General features: G+C 42.5%; 1 protein-coding gene and 1 pseudogene across 2 annotated transcripts; one reads left to right on the top strand and one right to left on the bottom strand.

The window, feature by feature from the left end:
* Positions 1-2,936: 2,936 nt before the first annotated feature.
* On the top strand, positions 2,937-3,045 carry LOC116525398 (annotated as a pseudogene).
* A 2,976-nt stretch (positions 3,046-6,021) lies between these two features.
* On the bottom strand, positions 6,022-21,095 carry TRIM6 (tripartite motif containing 6). Of its 2 annotated transcripts, XM_032240533.1 has the most exons (8): positions 21,024-21,095; positions 13,559-14,048; positions 12,683-12,778; positions 11,830-12,060; positions 8,697-8,719; positions 7,329-7,429; positions 7,014-7,040; positions 6,022-6,793 (listed from the first exon to the last, which is right to left on the bottom strand). In XM_032240533.1, the coding sequence occupies exons 2-8, from the start codon at positions 13,979-13,981 to the stop codon at positions 6,228-6,230; spliced, it is 1,467 nt and encodes a 488-aa protein (XP_032096424.1). In that variant the 5' UTR covers positions 13,982-14,048; positions 21,024-21,095; the 3' UTR covers positions 6,022-6,227. The 2 variants fall into 2 exon arrangements, with proteins under 2 accessions (XP_032096424.1, XP_032096425.1); XM_032240534.1 differs by lacking the exon at positions 13,559-14,048 and having other exon boundaries at positions 21,024-21,087.
* Between the last annotated feature and the right edge of the window lie 375 nt (positions 21,096-21,470).

Genomic DNA, 21,470 nt, shown 5'->3' with positions numbered 1-21,470 from the left:
ATGGGTAAAAATGTTGCCTCTAAATTTTGCTGCCCTGTTTTGAAGGCCTATTCTGCTACTTCTTACTTGTCCAACTTTGAGCAAATTCTTTCATCTCACTGTGCCTCCGTTTTCTTATTTTTTTTTTTAAAGGGGTAATGACAGTAAAGGGATAATCCAGCACTTTGCCTCAGCCTCCCAAAGTGCTGGATTAGCTGAGACAGGCAATACCAGAAACTTGCAGTTCTATCTCCATTTCTCTTCTAACATTTCTCCTCGGCTTTTTCAGAGATTCCAAAATAGACTCAATTTCCCTAACTGTTTTTTGTATTTTAATTATTTGCCTTCTAGTGTATTTTCAAGATGAATCAAAACGAATCAGAATTTTATTTCTTAGTTGATTCCTTATTTGACATGTGTCTATACCTAAGCTTGCATTTATTAAATAAATAAATAAAAAGAGTCGGGCGCGGTGGCTCACGTGGAGGCAGAGGTTGCAGTGAACTGAGATTGTGCCGCTGCACTCTAGCCTGGGTGACAAGAGGGAGACTATGTCAAAAAAAAAAAAAAAAGAGGTTATTCTCGGCCTCAAACATCAGCCCCATGAAAACCTGAGAACTAGCCTTTCACTAATCAAATATAATGTTTCAAATCTTGGAACCCTAGAACCCCAAATTTGTCCATCTTCTAAAAGATGGTTGAAATAGACCTTGCACAGAATATGCCTTTGTTTTATGCCCTAATTGACTGAGTCTCTGTGAAGACAACGGAGGGCTAGAGTGTATGCACAAAGCAGTTATATAGCAAATGTTTAAAAAACTGAGAGTCTCATGGAATCACGATCATTTCTAACAAAAGGTAAAGTAGCAAAATATTTAAATTTTAATTAAAACTAAGTTAAAATGCCAACTCAAGCAGTAAGTTAGTTGGGAAAGATGAAGGTAATTATATCATCTACCTAGAGCAACTACATGCCACTTAAATACTCTTTAAATATAAAGACACAAATAGTTTAAAAGTAAAAAGATGAAAAGGTATGCTATGACAACAATAATCAAAAAAAAAGCTGGGCTGCGTGCAGTGGTTCACGCCTGTAATCCCAGCACTTTGGGAGGCCGAGGTGGATGGATCACCTGAGGTCAGCAGTTTGAGACCAACCTGACCAACATGGTGAAACCCCATCTTTACTAAAATACAAAATTAGCCAGATGTGATGGCAGGCACCTGTAATCCCAGCTACCCGGGAGTCTGAGGCAGGAGAATCACCTGAACCTGCAAGGCAGAGATTCCAGTGAGCTAAGATTGCGCTACTGCACTCCAGCCTGGATGACAGAGAGGGAAAAAAAAAAAAAAAAAAAAAAAAAAAACCTGAAGTGGCTAAATTAATATCTAACCAAGTAGAGTTTGGAGAAAAAGATATTAGTAGAGATAGAGGGTCATTCCATAATGAGAAAGGGGTCAGTTCACCAAGAAAATGACATTCCTAAATGTGTATGTGCCTTTCAAAAGAGCTCCAAAAAGCAAAAAGCAAAATCTGATAGAATTGAAGGAGAAATAGGCAAATCCACAAATGTAGCTGGAAATTTCAACAACCATCTCTTTTGTAGAAAATCAGTAAGGATATAGAAGATTTGAATAATATCAACCAACATGATATTTATTAAACATTGTACCCTAGTACAACAGAATACACATTTCTTTCAAGTGCACATGAAACATTTACCAACATAGATCATATCCTTTACTGTAAAACATGTCTCAAGACATTTAAAAAGGATTCAAGTCAGATAAAGTCTATATCTGGAGCATTTAAAATTAAATTATAAATCAATAACAAGAACATATATGAACATCTTCATAGATTTGGGAAAAAATACGATTTTAAATAACTCAATGATCAAAGAAGAAATCAAAAGGGAAAACAAAATCTTGAATACAGTGGAGAATATAGCAAATTTTGTGAGATGCCATTAAAGCCAAAGAAGGAAATTTATAGCTCTAAGTCATATATTTACCAAAAAGAACCCCATCAGATTTATTGCCTTGATGGTGATGTTTCACAAGTCAAAATGTATCAAATTATATACTTTATGAAATTTATTGTATGTCAATTATATCACAATAATAATGTTAAATGTGGCACATATACACCACGGAATACTATGCAGCCATAAAAAAACAATGAGTTCGTGTCCTTTGTAGGGACATGGATGAATCTGGAAACCATTATTCTCAGCAAACTGACACAAAAACAAAAAATCAAACACCACATGTTCTCACTCATAGGTGGGTGTTGCACAATGGGAACACATGGACATAGGGAGGGGAACATCACACACTGGGGCCTATTAGAGGGGCTAGAGGAGGGACAACAGGAGGTGGGGAGGTTGGGGAAGGAAAACATGGGGAGAAATGCCAGATATAGGTGATGGGGGAGGGGGGATGGAGGCAGCAAATCACATTTTCATGTAGGTACCTATACAACAGTCCTGCATGATCTGCACATGTACCCCAGAACCTAAAGTACAATTAAAAAAAAAGTCCTCTTCCCCTCAAAAATTATTTTTAAGATAAAATCAAACTTAAATGCCAGCTCTAACAAGACTCACTTGTTGGGAAATAGGACAACCATGCTACATGTTTAGAACTTTAGTAAAGCAATACTGTTCTCTTTTACAAACTCTAGGCTGTAGAATGCAATTAACATAGTTCCAGAAAAAAAGCTGAGACCCCGAGTCCTCTATAATGCTAAAAAGGATTACTTAGGGTTCCAGGCAGTTTCCACTAAAATCTGAGTTTTCTTTCTTTTGAAATTTCATTGTATGCCAGGCACTGTGGCTCACGCCTATAATTCTAGCTCTTATGGAAGCAGAGGCGAGAGGATAGCTTGAGCCCAGGACTTCGAGACCTGCCTGAGTGGTATAGCAAGTCCCCATTCTCCAGAAAGGAAAAAAACAGTCTATGGCCATACCACCCTGAATGCGCCCGGTCTCAGAAGCTAAGCAGGATCAGGCCTGGTTAGTACTTGGATGGGAGACTGCCTGGGAATACCAGGTGCTGTAGGCTTCAAAACAAACAAAGAAATTTGGTTGCACATGATTACATACAGCTCATACAGCTAGACCTTTAAAAAATCTTCTTCAGTTAGGTTTAGCTCTACAGGTAGAGGACAGCTGGGCTCTCTTAACTCGTTTGCCTAGAACTTACTGTATGGGAAAATAAGTGGGAAGGGGTTAAGTCCTTGGGCAGATATCTATCTTCCCTGAACTTCCTCCAGCCCCAAGGGCCCGAGTCTGCCTGCTCCATCTCCTTTTATATCTCTTCCATTTGAAATGGAGATCAGGATGAGGACTTTGCATCCAGCCTTTGGGCTTCCACAGATGTGATCTCCCAAGTATTATAAAACTGTGCCTTAGAACAAATCAATACTGAGCACTTACTATTACCTCCACTACTTCATCTTGCCACAGACACCCAAGCTGAGGCTTGATAACAAATCAGTGTTTCCTCCAACCCTGAAGGAGCTTCAAGTGCCCAATAGACTAAGGACCAACGGCAGGAGTCAGAGTAGGCAGAATCATTCTCCAGCCATGAGCCCTTCCAATGATCTTGCAAATTTCTACACTTTTAGGTATGTTGAGATCTTCTATTCTCTGGCATTACCTTCTATAAAAATGCCTCAGGGCAGCTGTGAAAGTGTAGGTTATTATAGAGGTAAACATATGTGCCTTGAAACCTTCTCTGTATCCCGAGTCCATAGGCTTTTACACTAGGGCTCTCTTAGGGACAGAAATTTCATTCTAGGATCTACTCAAGGGTTGTCCAATAGAAATACAATATAAGCCACATATGTAATTTTAAAGTTTCTACTACCCACATTAAAGTAAAATGAAACGGGTAAAATGAATTGAGGAAGGAGACTCAAACATCTAGGATCACCTCTCTCTTGACTTCCACACTGCATTTCAATAGAAGAAAAGGCTGGCCGACTGGCGCCTCCTAAGTCGCCTTCCTGTAGATAGCAGGCATAGTATGGTGGAATCTCTCCAGAAGGCATTGTTTTTACTTAAACAAGATCAAATCCCCACCCCACTCCTCCATCGACCAAGACCCTTTCACCTGTAATTTCTAAAACTGTAAACCCAAGACCCTTTCATGTGTAATATCTAGAATTGTAAGCCTATATAAAGGCAGAGCTTCTCTTTGTTAAAAGAGCTTGGCTCTTGGACAAACAGGTCGCCTCGCTCCCAGCCAAAATAAAACATCTCTTCCTTCCTAGTTCGGTGCCCAAGAGGTCTGTTTCTTGAGGCCGTTCCTGCTTCAGAATAACATATTTTAATCCAATAGATCTAAAATATTATTATTGTAATACACAAAGAAAAAATTATCAGTGAGATATTTTACATTATTTTTTGAAGGAGTATTTAAAATCTGGCGTAAATTTTATACTTTGAGCACATCTCAATTCGGACTAGTCGTATGTGAAGTCCTCAATAGACATTGGTGGCTCTTGGATACCGTATGGGACAGCCAGTGCCATACTCCTCCCTGATATTTGTTTCTACCTTTACATGTACCTCATAAGTTCTTTTATACCTGGCTCAGGAAATATATTGCACCTCTCTACCAAAGTCACAGCAGCTCACTCACCAGCTGTTTGTTCCTAAGGATAGAGTGTGGAAAAGCTGGAGGAAATCATCCTCTTCCTGTAAGTGCTTTATATTAATCACATTTTCTCTTTATTTCCTTTCTATTCTGAGAGAAAAATATGTATTGGATGATTTTTCTCTCCCCACTACCTTTTTATTATTATTTCAATTAATTTGAAAAGATATATTTCGTTGTTATTCTATTGCTACTTTTAAATGTAAAGAGAAAGGCTGAAGGTTGTAGTGAAGACTGTCGTAAAGACTGGAGTTACAATCTCTTCAATTTGAAGCTACCCAAATTATCATTATGATGGTTTGGTTTTAGAGCTCAATCCTATACATACTTATACAAAAACATGGTATTTTATTTGCCTATTATTGAATTTTATAGAACCTGGCAAAGATATTACAAGAATGTAAAAATGCAGGCCAATTTCTTTCATTAACATAGATGAAAACAAAATCTAAACAATATATTAGCGAAATAAATCCAGTATTGCATACAAGTAATGACATAGGTCAGCAATTTGTGGTAGATATAACAAATTGAAATAAATCAATGTACTAAGCCACATTAACAGAATAAAAATGACACACAATTATCTCAATAATTTACAGAAAAGACATTGATTGAATACAATTTTTCATTTTATACAAAAACCTGTAGCAAATTAACAGATAGAACTTCCTAACTTTGATCCCCTGCATCAACCAAAAAAAACCTGCATCAAATACTATGCTTAATACTATGCAAAATGCTGAAAGCGCCCCCTGTCCACTTCAAGACCTGTCATCAGTCAAAGATCTTTACTCTCACCACTAGGTGCATCCTAGTATTGAGCAAATGTTTAAAACAAAAGAGGCCGGGCACGGTGGCTCACACCTGTAATCCCAGCACTTTGGGAGGCCAAGGCGGGTGGATCATGAGGTCAGGAGATCGAGACCATCCTGGTTAACATGGTGAAACCCTGTCTCTACTAAAAATACAAAAATTAGCTGGGCATGGTGGCGCACGCCTGTAGTCCCAGCTACTCGGGAGGCTGAGGCAGGAAAATTGCTTGAACCCAGGAGGCGGAGGTTGCGGTGAGCCGAGATCGTGCCATTGCACTCCAGCCTGGGTAACAAGAGCGAAACTCCGTCTCAAAAACAAAAAAAAAAAAAAAAAAAAGAATTGGCAGGGCACAGTGGCTCATGCCTGTAATCCCAGCACTTTGGGAGGCTGAGGTGGGTGGATCACTTGCAGTCAGGAGTTCAAGATCAGCCTGGCCAACATGGTGAAACCCCATCTCTACAAAGATACAAAAATTAGTTGGGTGTGGTGGTGGGCGCCTGTAATCCCAGCTACCTGAGATGCTGAGGCAGGAGGTTTGCATGAACCCAGGAGGCAGAGGTTGCAATGAGCCAAGATCTTGCTGCTGCACTCCAGCGTGGGGAACAGAGCGAGTCGCTACCTCAAAAAACAAAACAAAAAAAAACAAAAAACAAAAAAAAAAACAACAAAAGAATTGAGAACACAGAAAATCAGAAGATCAGAAGAGAGAAGCACATGCTGATTAGCCTCAGGGCACTTATCAGAAGTGGGTGAGAACAGAAGAATATTCAAGAGTTTGGATGACGCAGGGTCATAGGAATCACACAGTTGCAAGGATTAAAATATGGACAAAGAGTGGTGGGAAAGTAATATTTAGAGAAAGTGTAGATGGGGAAGCCATTGTTTGTGACATTATAAAAGGAGACAGTGCCAGCCTCATAATCTAGGAAAACCCCAACACGGCGAGGGGGCACTGTCATGGAGAGGAGCAGGGAAGGGGAAGAATCCTCATAGGCCCTATATTCATGTTTATGCTGTAACCCAATCACCCAGTATCCACTCTGAGGCTGGTATCTGGAGTAAGCAGTGTGATTTTTAGCATACTGGACGAAAGAGAATGCAGGTGTCACTGAATTGCTGCATACCCCCAGGATCCAGGCAGTCTTCTTAGCCACATCTACCTCCCAGTAATGCTTCCCAGAGGAGAAGTGCTGAGAGCCCAGGACACTACAGTCATGATGCTTTTCCAGACAGGAAGGTCCAGATACTTTAGCTCCCACAAACCTCACCTGTCTAAGGTTTTTAGCCAGGACAAGATTTAAATTTGCTGTGTGTGGATTCAGAGTCACGTCCACTGTAGGAAAAGGAACAACATCAGCAGATGAGAATGGGGACATGGGTCTCATTATGCTGAGAAGAGGAAACACAGGAAGTGGTTGGAGGAACTGGAACTATCTGGTGGGGATGGGGAAGGCATTAACACCTAGGACCTGGGTGGATATGCCTGGGGAGGAGCATGTGAAAGGAGATCAGAATGTGCCAGCCCACAGCAAGAGGCCACGGCTTCTACTTACCCCAGTAGCTTTGGACATCTGTCAGCTCTGTAATGATAAAAAGAGTTAATAATGTTGAATAGGATCAATTGTCTCATGTCTGGTGTCTCTCTCCTTGCTAAATTGAGGGGAATGCTGAGGAATCCTGTGAGGATGTTCCTGGCCATTTCATCTCCCCTTAAATACAAAGTACATCTTCTTCAGCACACTATGTCTCTCCCTCTGGGACCTCCCTCTTTGCCACTCTGCTCAAATACCGACTATATCCTCTATGCTGTTTATTTCTTCCCACGACAGTAACTCCACATCCAAATGCTTTCCCCTGCATCTCCTTACCTCTAAACACTCGCAGCATCTTTTTCAGATCTGGGGCTCGAAACATACTTCTCAGCCTTGTAGGGAGAGCTTCTGGCTTCCTCAGGGTCCAGAACTCACTCCTAGAAAGGACAGGACTTCTGAATTCCCACACCGCTGACTGTGTGGGACCGCAGCACCCGTCCACCCCCATCTCTCTTACCTCCCAAGCCTACAGATGAACTTCAGTCCTCCTTTGGGAAGAAACTTAGCGTCATTCTACAAACAGCCCTGGCACTGGAGCCAGGAGACCTAGACTAGAAACTATCATCTCCCCATCTACATAAACTTTTGTAAGATCTCACTTCATAAAGCCTCATTTTGATTTTCTGTTGTTGTTTTTAGAAAATAAAATAATTTTCCTTTCTCTATGTTCTAGAGATGTTATGCAATTCAGTAAAATAATAGCTGGGAAAACTTTTGCTACCTCTAAGAAAAGATATAAAATATTTTAAATCAGAGGGGCTGAAGATGTCTGGGCTGACAGGCAGAACACCAGGGGCCTGCTGCTGGGGCTCTGAGAGAGAAGCGTTTTATTCAGAAGAGTCTGTGGGCTTAGGCCTTAGGATTTCTCAAAAAACCTTCAAAACAGCATTTTAGAATTTGCTGTCTCTGGGAATGTTACGCTGCCAGCCGGAGAAAAGATGTCCTCACCTCCAAATGGAGAGTGCAGATTTCAGAAGGGACAACAGGCTTCATATTTCATGTGTCTGTGAGGAGCATGAAGGTACCAAGTGAGCGAGCAACTTGAGATGTCACCTTGTCAGGTGAGACTCTGGAGTATGTGACAGAGAAGATGTTTGGCTCCTGGGTTAAATTATTATTTTCAAGAGCTCAGGCTTATGTTTTTACTGGAATTGAGATGAAAGAAAATCTACTAGGGAGCAAGGGCTGGGAGAAAGGAAAACTTAAGGCAGATATCCCAAGAGCAAATTCCCAGACTCTGTCTCAGAAAAAAAGATAAATAAAATAAAAAATAAACAATTTATGGGCAAAGAAAATTCCTGTGTATATTGAGTAACTATAAACTTAAGAACCAGGGATGAAAGCATGCACAGAGGTTTATGGAGCAATACACTTAACAGGGTGCCTGGAGAGTCACTGATACTGCAGCTCTTGACTCTAGCAGTACTGTCCCCAACTGGTGACCTCCCATCACCCACATTTTCCTACCATAGAAGCCAGTTCATTCCCTTTATTTGAGGATGCCAAAACTCTCATGTGATGCACAATTCAAGGCCACAGTCTTGAATCTTCTCTACTCTGATTCATTTTCACTTTCCCACTGATCATGGTTAAAGGAATCATTTGTCAGTCCAAGGGAACTACCTCACGTTCTCCTACACATACCTTTCTGTGACATCTCTCGCATCCTAGGAGGAAAAAGACAGGTTAAGTCAAGGAGTAACAGGTCATGCCCTTATTCACATTTCTCCTTCCATTTCCACCACCCCCTGAAATGATAGAAATAAAGATAATCCTAATGTGGAGGCCGCAAAGTAGAGATAAAAACCCAGGGCAGACTGTCCCTAAGGACCCATGTGAAGACACCAAAATATAACTCAATTAATTCATCGGTGTCTTGATTTTTACAACATTGCGTGTGTGCACATGTGTGTGTAATGTTATGTACGTATAGCATGTATTATTTGTCAGGCATTGTGCCTGGCCCTAGAGAGCCTCATATGATGAAGTCATAATTTCCATCCTTGAGAAGCTTACATTCTGTTCTGCTTGCTGAAGATAAAGCTCATGGGTTTTAAATACGGTTGTTTCTCAAACTTCACCTTCTCTAACCCTCTACCCTACCTTTGCTGACTTCATCCATTTCCTTCATTTTAACACACACATGTTGATGATTCTCAAATCTGGACTTCTGCTCAGCTCTCTTTTCTTATGATTTTGATTAATATCTAGACCAGCAAATGAGTCACAGGTACCTTAAATGCAAGATGTTTAAAAGAAAAATCATTCCTGAAACTCTTGTCTCCCTTCTATCCTACTGAATCATACTAGTAACACTTAGTCACCAAATTCAAATAAAATAGGTAGTAGCTACCACATATTTACCCTGGCATCCTATCTTTGCCCAAGTCAGCCCACTTCATACCCTTAATTTCATTTAGCCACCAGCTGTTCACCTTTATCACTGCCACTGCCAGTCTCATTTCAATGGAATTGGCCTATTCCCTTCCATTTGGTCCTTTTATCTCCTGCTCCACACATCTCAATGACTCCAAAGAAAAGCCTAACTTTGGTCCATATAACACAGGATTAACTATTTTATCTGTAGTAGGGCTGTATTACGGTGGCATATCACAGAGACACAACTCAAACTAGCTTGAACATAGAGCATGGCAGAGGTGCCGTGTGTGTCAGTCTGCAGTAATCACCCAGGACTGTATCAGTCTAACATTATGGCTATACTGAGGAACTGAAATGAGGAATTCAATGCGTCATTTTGTGGCAGCTTCTCTTATTTTGGCTTTATGTTAGTGTCCATATGTTGAAGCTTTTATCTTGGCTATAAAGCCTTAATGGGCAACAATTCACACAGATGTGGAAAAGAGAAGGAAGAATGTCTATGATGGGAAAATTCCAGGAAATGTATTGTCAGAAAAGACTCAAGTTTAAATGCCTATTGGGCAGTCATACTAATGAATGTGGAAGTATCTAAACTAGCAACATGAATTGATGATTCATTTGCATTAATTTTTTTTTTTTTAATTGAGACGGAGTCTCACTCTGTCACCCAGGCTGAAGTGCAGTGGGGCGATCTCGGCACAATGCAACCTCTGCTTCCTGGGATCAAGAGATTCTCCTGCCTCAACTTCCTGAGTAGCTGGGATTACAGGCATACATGACCACGCCTGGCTAATTTTTTTTGCATTTTTAGTAGAGACAGGGTTTCACTGTGTTGGCCAGGGCGGTCTCGATCTGACCCTGTGATTCATCTGCTTCGGCCTCCCAAAGTGCTGGGATTACAGGGATGAGCCACTGCACCCAGCCTAAAAAATATTCATAGTTTGAGGAGTGTTGAGGAGCCAGAACAAAAGAGTGAAGGAGAAAAGTATCAGGTAACAATATCAAGGAGGAAGACAAAAAGGCAAGAATAAAATGAAGATGCAAAGCAGGAAGCAGTGAATGAGAAAAAGCTCTAATAGGTAGAAAGTATCTACCATATGGCTCTAATACTAGGGCCCAAGAATATGTAAATAAATAATTATTCCACCAACAAAGAAAGAGCAAGAGGAAAGCACAAAGGCAAATAAAACAAAGAATATCTTACACTCTGGAGGTTACAGAATATCACAAGGTATATCATGCCTCAAATTCACAGCCATACTATTCATTCTATGCAGAAAACAGCTGCTAGAATTTCAACCTCAGTTCAAGTCCCTCCATCCAATCTCTCTAGGCTTGATACCTTGTAATCTTCAACCTACATACATATAGACCAGAGCCCAGACCTCAAACACTTGTTCAAATAACTATTACTACAGTACCTTAAATGATTTCACTCTATAGAAGAGAGTGAAAACAAAGAAAGGCTACTAATACATCATGTCTAAGAATTTAGCTTAGCATAAGTTTGCCTGTAACTACGCTGGGTAAGAAGCACTTGACAAATTCCCAATACAGCATCAGAGACAAGAGGTGCCTAAAACACAGTGGTTCTTAACTAGGAGAGCACTGGGTTCTCCCTGGAGCTATCATGGCAATGTCTGAAGAAATTTGGGGCTGTCATATCCGGGGTGGTGCTGCTGCCATCTAGTGGGCAGAGGCCAGAGATGCTGCTAAGTTTTTGACAGTGTACAGGAGACCACCTGGCGGCAAAGAATTATCCAGCCAGAAATGTAAATTGTGCCAAGACTCAGAAAGAAAGAACATAAAAAACATCCCTGGATGCAACAGATCTTCTCCACAGCATCAAATAAACTTTCAGACCACCCTTTATAAATAAACATGGGAGGCCAGGCGTGGTTGCTCATGCCTGTAATCCCAGCACTTTAGGAGGCCGAGGCGAGTAGATCAGTTAAGGTCAGAAGTTCAAGACCAGCCTGGACAACATGGTGAAACCCTGTCTCTACTACAAATACAAAAATTAGCTGGGTGTGGTGGCGGGTGGCTGTAATCCCGGCTACTTGGGAGGCTGAGGCAAGAAAATCTCTTGAACTTAGGAGGTAGAGGTTGCAGTGAGCTGAGATTATGCCATTGCACTTCAGCAAACAAGACTCCATCTCAAAAAAAAAAAAAAAAAAAAAAAAAAAAGGAGGGGAGATTTTCCCTTGCATTTGTACTCTGAATTATCTTATGCTTTGCTCTATACCTCTAAATAGTTTAATAGGAAATAGGCTCTATAGTGCCAAAGGAATGTTTTTTCTTGTCCTTGCAATGATGGTAGTCTGATGCCCCAGAAAGGAAGAACACTTAGTTTCTCTTTTCCTTGAGTCTCTGATCTGGGCTCCTTCACAAGCCTTACCTGCAGCAGCTCCATTGTTGACCCCTGACATCGACGCTCCAGATCTGAGATGAGCTCTCTCAGCGACTGGCTCTGGTGGACCAGGTCATTCTCAGCCTCTTCTATAATACGCAGCCCCTTCTTCTCTTCCTCCTCCAGCTTTTTCAGCTCCCGCTGCTCCGCTCTGTCTAGGATGTTCCGCAGCTGATTAAACTCTGTCTGGATCCGGTATCTCTCAGGCTCCATCTGGTTCTTCAGGAACAGGGAAGAAAAAGAGGCTGCTAGTCTGTTGCACCGAGGGTCTCCCCTATAAAAAGTGGGGGAGTTGCACTCAAGACTGCTTTCCTGGGCCAGGCTCTCTGGGAGAGGGAGGGTAAATGCTGCAGGGAAAAGCCTATGTAGGCTGTTTTTTCCTTCTTTTCTCCCTTCAGCTCTGCCCAGACCATTACCCCCAGGATGCTTTATCTAGGCCTTCTAGATATCAACTGTGATTCCTGGGTGAGGTTTAGATTCCAGGAAGCCTCCCTCACCAATTTTGAGTACTGAGGAAGAAATGACTGGCCTGTGACTACCTGTTGTTCCCAGGAAGCCAAAGAGACTGAAACTATAGAGCAAGATACAGAATTATGAATTGGGCAACCCCTAACCATGGTTCCTTTGCTACGTGATTGTGTCAGTTCAGTTTTGATATGTTTGCTATTTAGCTCCCCTCTCCTCCCCCTGTTTGGAAGGAATACAGTGGAAGACCAGGCAAAGGAAAGCTCTTCTAGCCATGGTATCAGAGGACAGGCAGGACCAGGACTCCTTTGCCTTCAGCTCCTATGACCTGCCCTGATTCCTGCCCCAGGACAGCATCAGAAAATGTCCCCCTTGCCTTCCAGGTTGTCCTCTTCTCTCTGATAAAAGCTGTTAGCTTCTCAGCTTCTTGCTGCTCTTTCTTCAGCTTCTTTAGAGACTCCTGAAACCTCTCCTGGAAGAAACAAATCACGTTAAGCAGGATCAAGCCTTCAGTTGACTCAGTACCCTGACATGGAATGAATAGGACAGAGATTCTGCTAACCTCAAAAGAAGCCTTTCCTAACCTAGGATGAAAACTGGAGAGAAGGCCAACATATCTTTTATATACAGGGGATGAAAACCAACAGGAATAGGCTGATTCTCCAACCTCCTTGGGAAGGTGCCTGACCACAAAACACCTGTGGCTCATGCCTGTAATTCCAGCACTTTGGGAGACTGAGGTGGGTAGATTGCCTGAGCTCAGAAATTTGAGACCAGCCTGGGCAACATGGCAAAACCCCACCTCTACTAAACACACACACACAATTTGCTGGGCACAGTGGTGCATGCCTGTAGTCCCAGATACTTGGGAAGCTGGGCAAGAGAACTGCTTGAACCTGGGAGGCAGAGGTTGCAGTGAGCCAAGATTGCGCCACTGCACTACAGCCTGGGCGACAGAGCGAGACTCCATCTCAAAATAAATACATGAGTAAATAAATTCCTTTACCTTCACTACCAACGTATCTCCATACTCAATCAACCAAGTACCCCTTTTCCCCCCAGCAGCTCTGTCTACTCAATCTGGTATAGCAAGTAAGAGATAAAGTCTCTACTCTTAATCAGGGAGGAAGCGTCCAGGTTCCTTCTCTAGGTAATGAAAGGACTATAAAGAAATTAGATCAGAGGATGACAAAATGATAAAATCTACCAAAGAACCTGTTTCTCCATGTCCCCCTCCACCCTGGGGTCCCACCTGGTACTCCTGGGCAACCTCCTCCATGAGGAACGTGTGGTGACCACGGTGCTCCTCAGACCGTTCACAAAGCCAGCAAATGACCTTCCCATCATCCTTACAGAAGAGCTGCAGCTTTTCTCCATGGTCTGCACAAAGAACTGTTTTCAGCTGCTTCCCAGCGCCCAGCACCACCTCTCTGAGCCTCCCTGCTATGTTGGCCAGATGTCTGTTAGGCCGCAGGCTCCCAGGCTGGTAGCTGGTCTGGCACACAGGGCAGCTTCTTTCCCCTTCTTGACCAATCACTGATTCCCTGCTATTTGTTGTGATGCAGGCTTGGCAGAAGCTGTGGCCACAGTCTAAGCTCAGGGGTTCTGTCAGGAGCTCCAGGCAGATGGGGCAGGTCACCTCTTCTTGTATGTCCACCAGTACTGTTGAAGTCATTGTGGCTACTTTCCTGGCTCCTGCCTGCCCAGCCCTGATTTCTAAGATATCTCCTGCTTGTAGAATCCTAGGTAGGTAAGCAAACAAAAAAGGGTCATGGTAAGAAAGCAGGGAGAAAGAAGGGATACTGACTGCCCAGTCCTGGATACAGAGGTCAGACACCTGGAGTAACAAGAGCTTCTCATTCTAATTGCCAATACGATCTTTATCCTAGCTCACACAAGACAGCAATTTCTTCCCGTGTTAGAGCAGTGGTTATGATTTCCTCTTGCTCCTATTGAATGGAGTGACAAACTGAAGTCCTGGGAAGGAGGGGCCTGTGTAAGTCACTGTCTGTGTGACCTTTTCTTTTTTCTTTTATTTGAGAAGGAGACTCACTCAGTCACCTAGGCTGGAATGCAGTGGTGTGATCTCAGCTCACTACAACCTCTGCCTCCAGAGTTCAAGCAATTCTGCCTCAGCCTCCTGAGTAGCTGGAATTACAGGTGCACATTACTACACCCAGCTGATTTTTGTGTTTTTAGTGGAGACAGAGTTTCACCATGTTAGCCAGACTGGTCTTGAACTCCTGACCTTAAGCAATCTGCCTGCTTCGGCCTCTCAAAGTGCTGGGATTACAGGCATGAGCCACCATGCCTGGCCTGTGTGAACTTTTCTCACCCAAAACATCTCCTCAATGTTAAAAGTGCCCCAAACACACTGCTGCCTCAGAATTTTTGCCTTTGCTGTTCATGATGTAAGGATGACCCTTTACTTTGCTATCTGCATGACTTACTAGCTTCTTAACTATTCCCTTATCAGAAGGGTCTGCTCTGACTAGTCTACTTAAAGCATAGCCACCATACAGTCACTTTCCACGTACTTGCCTCATTATTTTACTTCTTACACCACCTAACATAGGTCTTTACTGCCTGAATCCTCTCAATGAAATGTAAGCTCCATGAGATCAGAGACTGTTTTTGTTCATGGCTGCATCCTTGGCAGCTAGCACAGAGCCTGACATATAGGTCCTCACCTTTTGAAGAATGAAAGGTCAGAACCCCTTCATCCTCAACAATGATTATCTGTGACTTTTCTCATGAGCTCTTTCACCTCTTTGCCATCACTCTGGCATTACTCTCTGGTATCTGATCTCCAAAACTGTGCAAACACTTCCACCTCTTAACAGCCCTGCTCCACATAGAGCTCTCTCACCCAAGAGGCTCCCCTTCTCAGAAAAAAACAAAAAACAAAGAAACAGCAATGGCTGCAATAAGGGGAGGTAATTTTTTGTTGTTGTTGAGACTGAGTCTTGCTATTGCCCAGGCTGGAGTGCAGTGGTGTGATCTTGGCTCATTGCAAATTCTGCCTCCCAGGTTCAAGTGATTCTTGTGCCTCAGCCTCCAGAGTAGCTGGGATAACGGACAAGTGCCACCACACCCAGCTAATGTTTGCATTTTAGGTAGAAACAGGGTTTCACCATGCTGGCCATGCTGGTCTCGAACTTCTGACCTCAAGTCATTCACCTACTTCGTCTTCCCAAAGTGCTGGGATTACAGGCGTGAGCCACTGTGCCCAGCCTGGGGGGTGGTAATATTTTTAACAACTAATGATTCTGTCACCAGCTGTGATTTAGAAATCACATCCTCCTGCTTTTTCTAACCTTCATGGGACAACTCTGCATAAACAAGAGTATTCTCGATTCTTCAATAAGAAGAAACATTAAGTGACTTTACAAAATCATGCATCTTGTAAGTTGTAGGATTGGCATAACCTAACCTTTCCAGGGTCCCAGTTCAAAGCTTTGCCCTCAAACTCATAACTTTAACCAAAGACAGTCAGTTGCAAAGGCTGTAAAGGTCAGGCACGGACCAAGTGTTTTGGAAATATGGAAATGGAAGAGATCCTATTTGATGATGGGATTTTGCTGGGGCCTGTCTTAAACTTCAACAGGATCCCAAGGGGACCCATATGTAAGGAGAGGTGGCTGGTAAGGCAGTTGAGGCCTTATATCTTCATTGAGAAATACTATCTTTATCCTCTATTCATTTTTCTTGGAAGGGTTCTGTTGATAAATTACATTACCATTATTCAAAATCACACCGAGAATACTCTTTAGAAATTTTTAAAAACGGTTTCCAGCATTGAGTTATTTTCATTGGGGGGACATTTGTTCTGCTTGCCTACCTGGAGTTGTGTTTGGGACACCAAAGAAAAGCCAGCTAACACTGCCTATTTGAAGGTGCTCTGGCCATGGTCCCATGTGTGACCGTGTTGTACTGGACAGGCCACAGTAGGTAGGGAGCAGGTGGAATTCTCTAATTTGTCTTTGGCTGGTTTCCCAGCAAAAACAAATGTATACTGATGTAAAAAACATGGTCTGTGTGGGACTAAACACAGGTCCTGTAAATTGTACCAATTTACCCCCATCTTGAGGGCCTGATATATTTAAAAAGTATATCGAATTGCCTCTTAATAACAACACTCCCTCTAGAAGAAAGGGCCCAAGAAAGTGTCTCAGATAAGAGCAAGAAAAAGTCACGGGACATAAGCGTAAGCCTTCTAGTGGCCCCACTGGAGGATCTAGTGAGCTGAAAACAGGTCCTCCGTGCTGCCATCTAGTGTTCTATGGTGCTCCTGCAAGTACTGGTCTGGGTCTTCAGCTTTGCCATGCTTAGTAGCAGCAAAGCTCACAGCAAATATTTACAGACCATTACGTACTCAGCAAAAATTTACTTATTTTGAATGGAATAACTCAATAATTCCATATAACAACATTATGAATGCCCCTTAAATCTCATTTCATAGTTGCATAAACTGAGATTTAGTAGATCCTTCAAGTGGTGGGGCCGGTTTTGAATGCAGAGCTGGAGCTCTTATTACTCTTTATATTCCTCATCTCCATAAAGCGTGAAAAATATACTTTTTAACAAATTAATGAACTCTGTACATCTAACTGGCAGCACTAATTCATATGACAGCTGTATGTGCCTATCATCTGAGACGTTTTACCTGAATTAATCACATCTATGGGAACTGCATTATTATTTCCTTTGTTAATATCGCCTACCATACCCATATCATCTCACTTAGCACATTGCACTATAAGGCTCTATTGCCTTTGATAAAGCATTATGAGGGCAGAGGCCCAGTCTCACTTTATCTTCCAGGTGCCCTAGACCTTAGCACTGCAACTAACACAGGAAATGATCAATTAACTTTACAATGGATTGAACATTACAACTTTCTGCTGAGCTTACAGTTGTCCTTGATGTTGGCATTAGAGTATAGAAATAAATGTGCTATCTTATGAAATTGTTACTGTTAAAAAATAATTGTGTTGATATTATATTACTATTATTATTTTTCAGACCAAGTCTCGCTCTGTTGCTATGCTGGAGTTCAGTGGTGTGATCTTGGCTCACTGCAACCTCTGCCTCTGGGGTTCAAGTGATGCTCCTGCCTCAGCCTTCCGAGTAGCTGGGACTACAGGCACGTGCCACCACACCCAGCTAATTTTTGTGTTTTTAGTAGAGACAAGGTTTCACCATGTTGGCCAGGATGGTCTTGATATTTTGACCTCGTGATTTGCCCGCCTCAGCCTCTCAGAATGCTGGGATTATAGGTGTAAGCCGCCATGCTCAGCTTGATATATTTTAACTGAAAGTCCAATTCCAATCCATCTTCCTCAACAAACACATGGACAATTTCATTTCAGACAAAACTGCACTTAGTACACCCAATTCCCTTGGAGAATTACTGCCTCATAAATGGAATGTAGTAACAGCTCCAAACTGGAAAGAATCCATGAGATCACTAACTGGTAAATGAACAAACTGTGCTGTATCCATACAATGGCTTATTACGAAACAAACTGCTAATACATACAACAAGATAAATCTCAAAAGCATTATCCAAAGTGGAAGAACCCAGACATCAAATTTAAGTTACTGTATGATGCTATTTATATGAAATCCTAGAAAAGAGAAAGCTATAGTATTTGAAAGCACATCAGTGGAAGCCAGGGCCCAGGAGTGGGAGAAGAAGATGAACGGCACAGGGCATAAGGAAATTTGAAGGACGATGGAAATACCCTTTATGTATCATGATCATGGTGGTGGTTACACAACTGACTACAATTGAAAACTCACAGAATTGTATGTTATGCTTAAAATTTGTAACTTATTAGATATAAATTATAACTCAATAAACCTGACAGGAACAAAAAAATACAAGAAAAATTAAAGGCTTGGTTTATTATCTTCAAAGCATAATGGAACTGTGCTGTCAAACACGGAGCCACATGTGGCTACTGAGCATTTGAAGTGTGGCTACTCAGAAATGGGATGTTTTAAGTACATAATACACATTGGATTTTGAAGATTTAGTTTAAAAAAATTAAACTATCTTATTAATATTTTTTATAATGATCATATCATATCCTAACAGGATTTTGCATATGTTGGATTAAATAAAATATATTAAAATGAGTTTTGCCTGCTTATTTTTAATGAGGTTACTTGAATATGTAAAATTACCTATCTGGCTTCATTCTACTTCTATTTGATTACATGTCTTTTTTTCTATGTAATACACTACTTTAGATATTCATCTCATAATATTACTCTGCTTTAGAGAAAAATTCTTGAGCAGAAAAAAGATGTGAGAGTTGAGGTCTCTTGTGAAAGTTGAGGCTTGGGAAAGAATTGTGAAGGAGGGAAGCATACATTTAGATTAGATTTGAGTGACCCTTGCCCACACACCAGTAGCCCTTACTGCCCACTGCAGCTGAGTGCAGCCCAAGGGAGATATGGGAGGCTGCCAGTTTCCAACTGAGACCAAGTCTCCAGAGCAGTGAGAGAAGGCATTCTGATGGTGAGGAGTGCAGACCAGGAGAGCCTGCAGACCCAGAGCCCAGTGGATCAAATTAGCAGTAAAAGAGCCCAAATGCATGACCAGGTGGGATCAATTAAATCAGAACCAGATGCCAGAAAAAGTCTGCTAACTAGCAACACTGCAACCACTTGTCTTTCCTGGAATGATTCAGAATCTACGCTTTAATAAGTTCTCTGGGTGATTCTTATGTACATTAAGGCTTCAGAAGCACTGCCCTAGAGAAAGGACCCTCTTTCCCAAAAGTGGATACCATTTAGGGCGCAAAACAGCTAGAAGAAGGAGGGGGACAGAGAATGGCTTTCTATTTAGATATGAAGCATCTACTAGAGTGGAAGCTCACATTGATATCAAAATGGCTTTCAAAATAAAAATCAGTGACTGAACAGGGGATACCGGGGCTGGTGTAGGCTGGAGGTTCAGAGTTCAGAATGACAGGGCAGGCCTGTCCACCAGCAGGGAGCTCTAGTGAAAGTGGAATAAAATAGGTGGCAATTGCATTTATAAGTGAGTTGGGCATGAGTTCTTGCACTTTAGGAATAACATTTTTTTTTTTTTTGAGACGGAGTTTCACTCATGTTACCCAGGCTGGAGTGCAATGGCTCGATCTCGGCTCACCGCAACCTCCGCCTCCTGGGTTCAGGCAATTCTCCTGCCTCAGCCTCCTGAGTAGCTGGGATTACAGGCACGCGCCACCATGCCCAGCTAATTTTTTGTATTTTTAGTAGAGACGGGGTTTCACCATGTTGACCAGGATGGTCTCGATCTCTTGACCTCGTGATCCACCCGCCTCGGCCTCCCAAAGTGCTGGGATTACAGGCTTGAGCCACCGCGCCCGGCCAGGAATAACATTTTAAAAAATCTTTATGTAGGGTTATATTTAACGTATTATCTGGAATTGATTATCTAACAGATAGGACTCAATAAATATTTGAATTGGAATATGGTTTCAAAAAAAATTTAATTTCCACTTCAAAAGCATATCTACTCCCTGTATTTCAGAAACCTATAATTTAAAAATTGTTTTGATTGGGCATTTTTTTTAAAGCTAGGCATGGAGTTTGCCAGTAATAATGACCATAATTTCAACATCGTCAGGCAGCTTTCTACGTGTTTAAATCTGTCTCACTGAATCCTCACCAAAACTTTAGGATATACACATTACTCCGTCCGCTTTGTAGACGGGAAAAACCAAAGCTCAAAGAAGTCAGGTTAACAGTCTTTGGGCACACAGCCAGTGTCTGTCAGAGTCAGGATTTGAACAGCCTGGCTGTGGCAACTATGGTCCTAACCACACATTTCTGTCTCTGTTGAATGATTAAATAAAATGTCTCTAACTTCAGTGGGCTCACTTGCAAAAATAAATAAAGATAAAATTATCTATATAATGAGTTCCGAAAGGGAAAGGACCTGTCTTTCACTGCTCTGTCACCTCTGCCAGAAGTGACAGTAAGAGCCAGTCAACAGAAAGGCAGACATCCCTCTCCGACTGGCACACCTGGGGAACGAGAAGCCAGACAAATTCCAGATGTAAGCAGTATCAGGTGGTCAAAGTTCTTCAGAGCAATCCAAGGCGTCTTAAACTAATTTTAAGGAACAGAGCGCGCTCACTGGTCTTTCATCTAAACTCAACTACGCATGTCTCCGCTCCGGTGCGAGAAAGGCAGGGACTCCCTCCTCCGCCAGCCTTTGGCCTTTGAACAGACAGACCCACAGGTCTAGAGACTGCGGAAGGCTCATCTCCCAACTCCCTCTGGGAGACTCCTCCCAGGGGCCGCCTGGGATGGAGGATAAATGGTGCTGACTTCCTGGAGTGGCCGGGCAGGAGATGGGGGAGGGGATGGGGGGAAGGGATGCTGACCCTGAATCCACGCCTGACACACGGTTTGCCGCGACTCCCTAACGCGAAGTTTCCAGAGCTGCCTCCCCTACATAACTTTAGCTTCTGGAATCGAGGTTTAACTCTCACTATCCTTTGCACGGCCTATTCCCAGCTGCAAAGGTACCTCTTCTGTGCTCCCTCCCCAAACTTAAGTCAACTCAAAACTGCAGAAGTCTCCCTCACTCTTCTTCCACCCGTGAACCCCCAACCCGACCTACAGGGCGGGTCAAACTCTCCAGACAAGTAGGGACAGTGATGGCTGGCCAGAAAATGAATTTGCTCACTAACCTGGAATCTGCGGTGTGGATCAGAGCCGAGAGGCAGCAGCCGCGTCCTCCACCCAACCCGAAAGACTCAGGGGGGAAGGGGCGGGACCAGGGGAGGAGGAGGGTCAAATTGTCCGCACAGCGGGACAGCCACCGGATTCCATAGGTGTGCGGTCACCAGTGCCCATCAGGTGGTAAGGGAGATCAAGATAGTTTTGAAAGGCGGCAGTGCAAAGCTGTTCATCTTACCCGAGGAACGGCAAATCCGGAGGCCTTTGAGAACACCCGAAGGCCAGAGATGACCCTTGTAAATTGTCTGCAGTGTACTGTAGGTTTCCAATCATATCAGAGTTTAATCACACTGATAATACACCTGTACTCCATATAAACATATTAATTTAAATATCTAAATTAAAAAAAATAAAGTCATACAATTGAGTAAAAGATAACCCCTTTGCATAGTGACATA

Source organism: Sapajus apella, unplaced genomic scaffold (assembly GCF_009761245.1).
Source record: "Sapajus apella isolate SASKATOON/1434 unplaced genomic scaffold, GSC_monkey_1.0 scaffold47, whole genome shotgun sequence".
NCBI classification, from domain to species: domain Eukaryota; kingdom Metazoa; phylum Chordata; class Mammalia; order Primates; family Cebidae; genus Sapajus; species Sapajus apella.
This window is presented reverse-complemented; position numbering and strand designations above follow the sequence as displayed.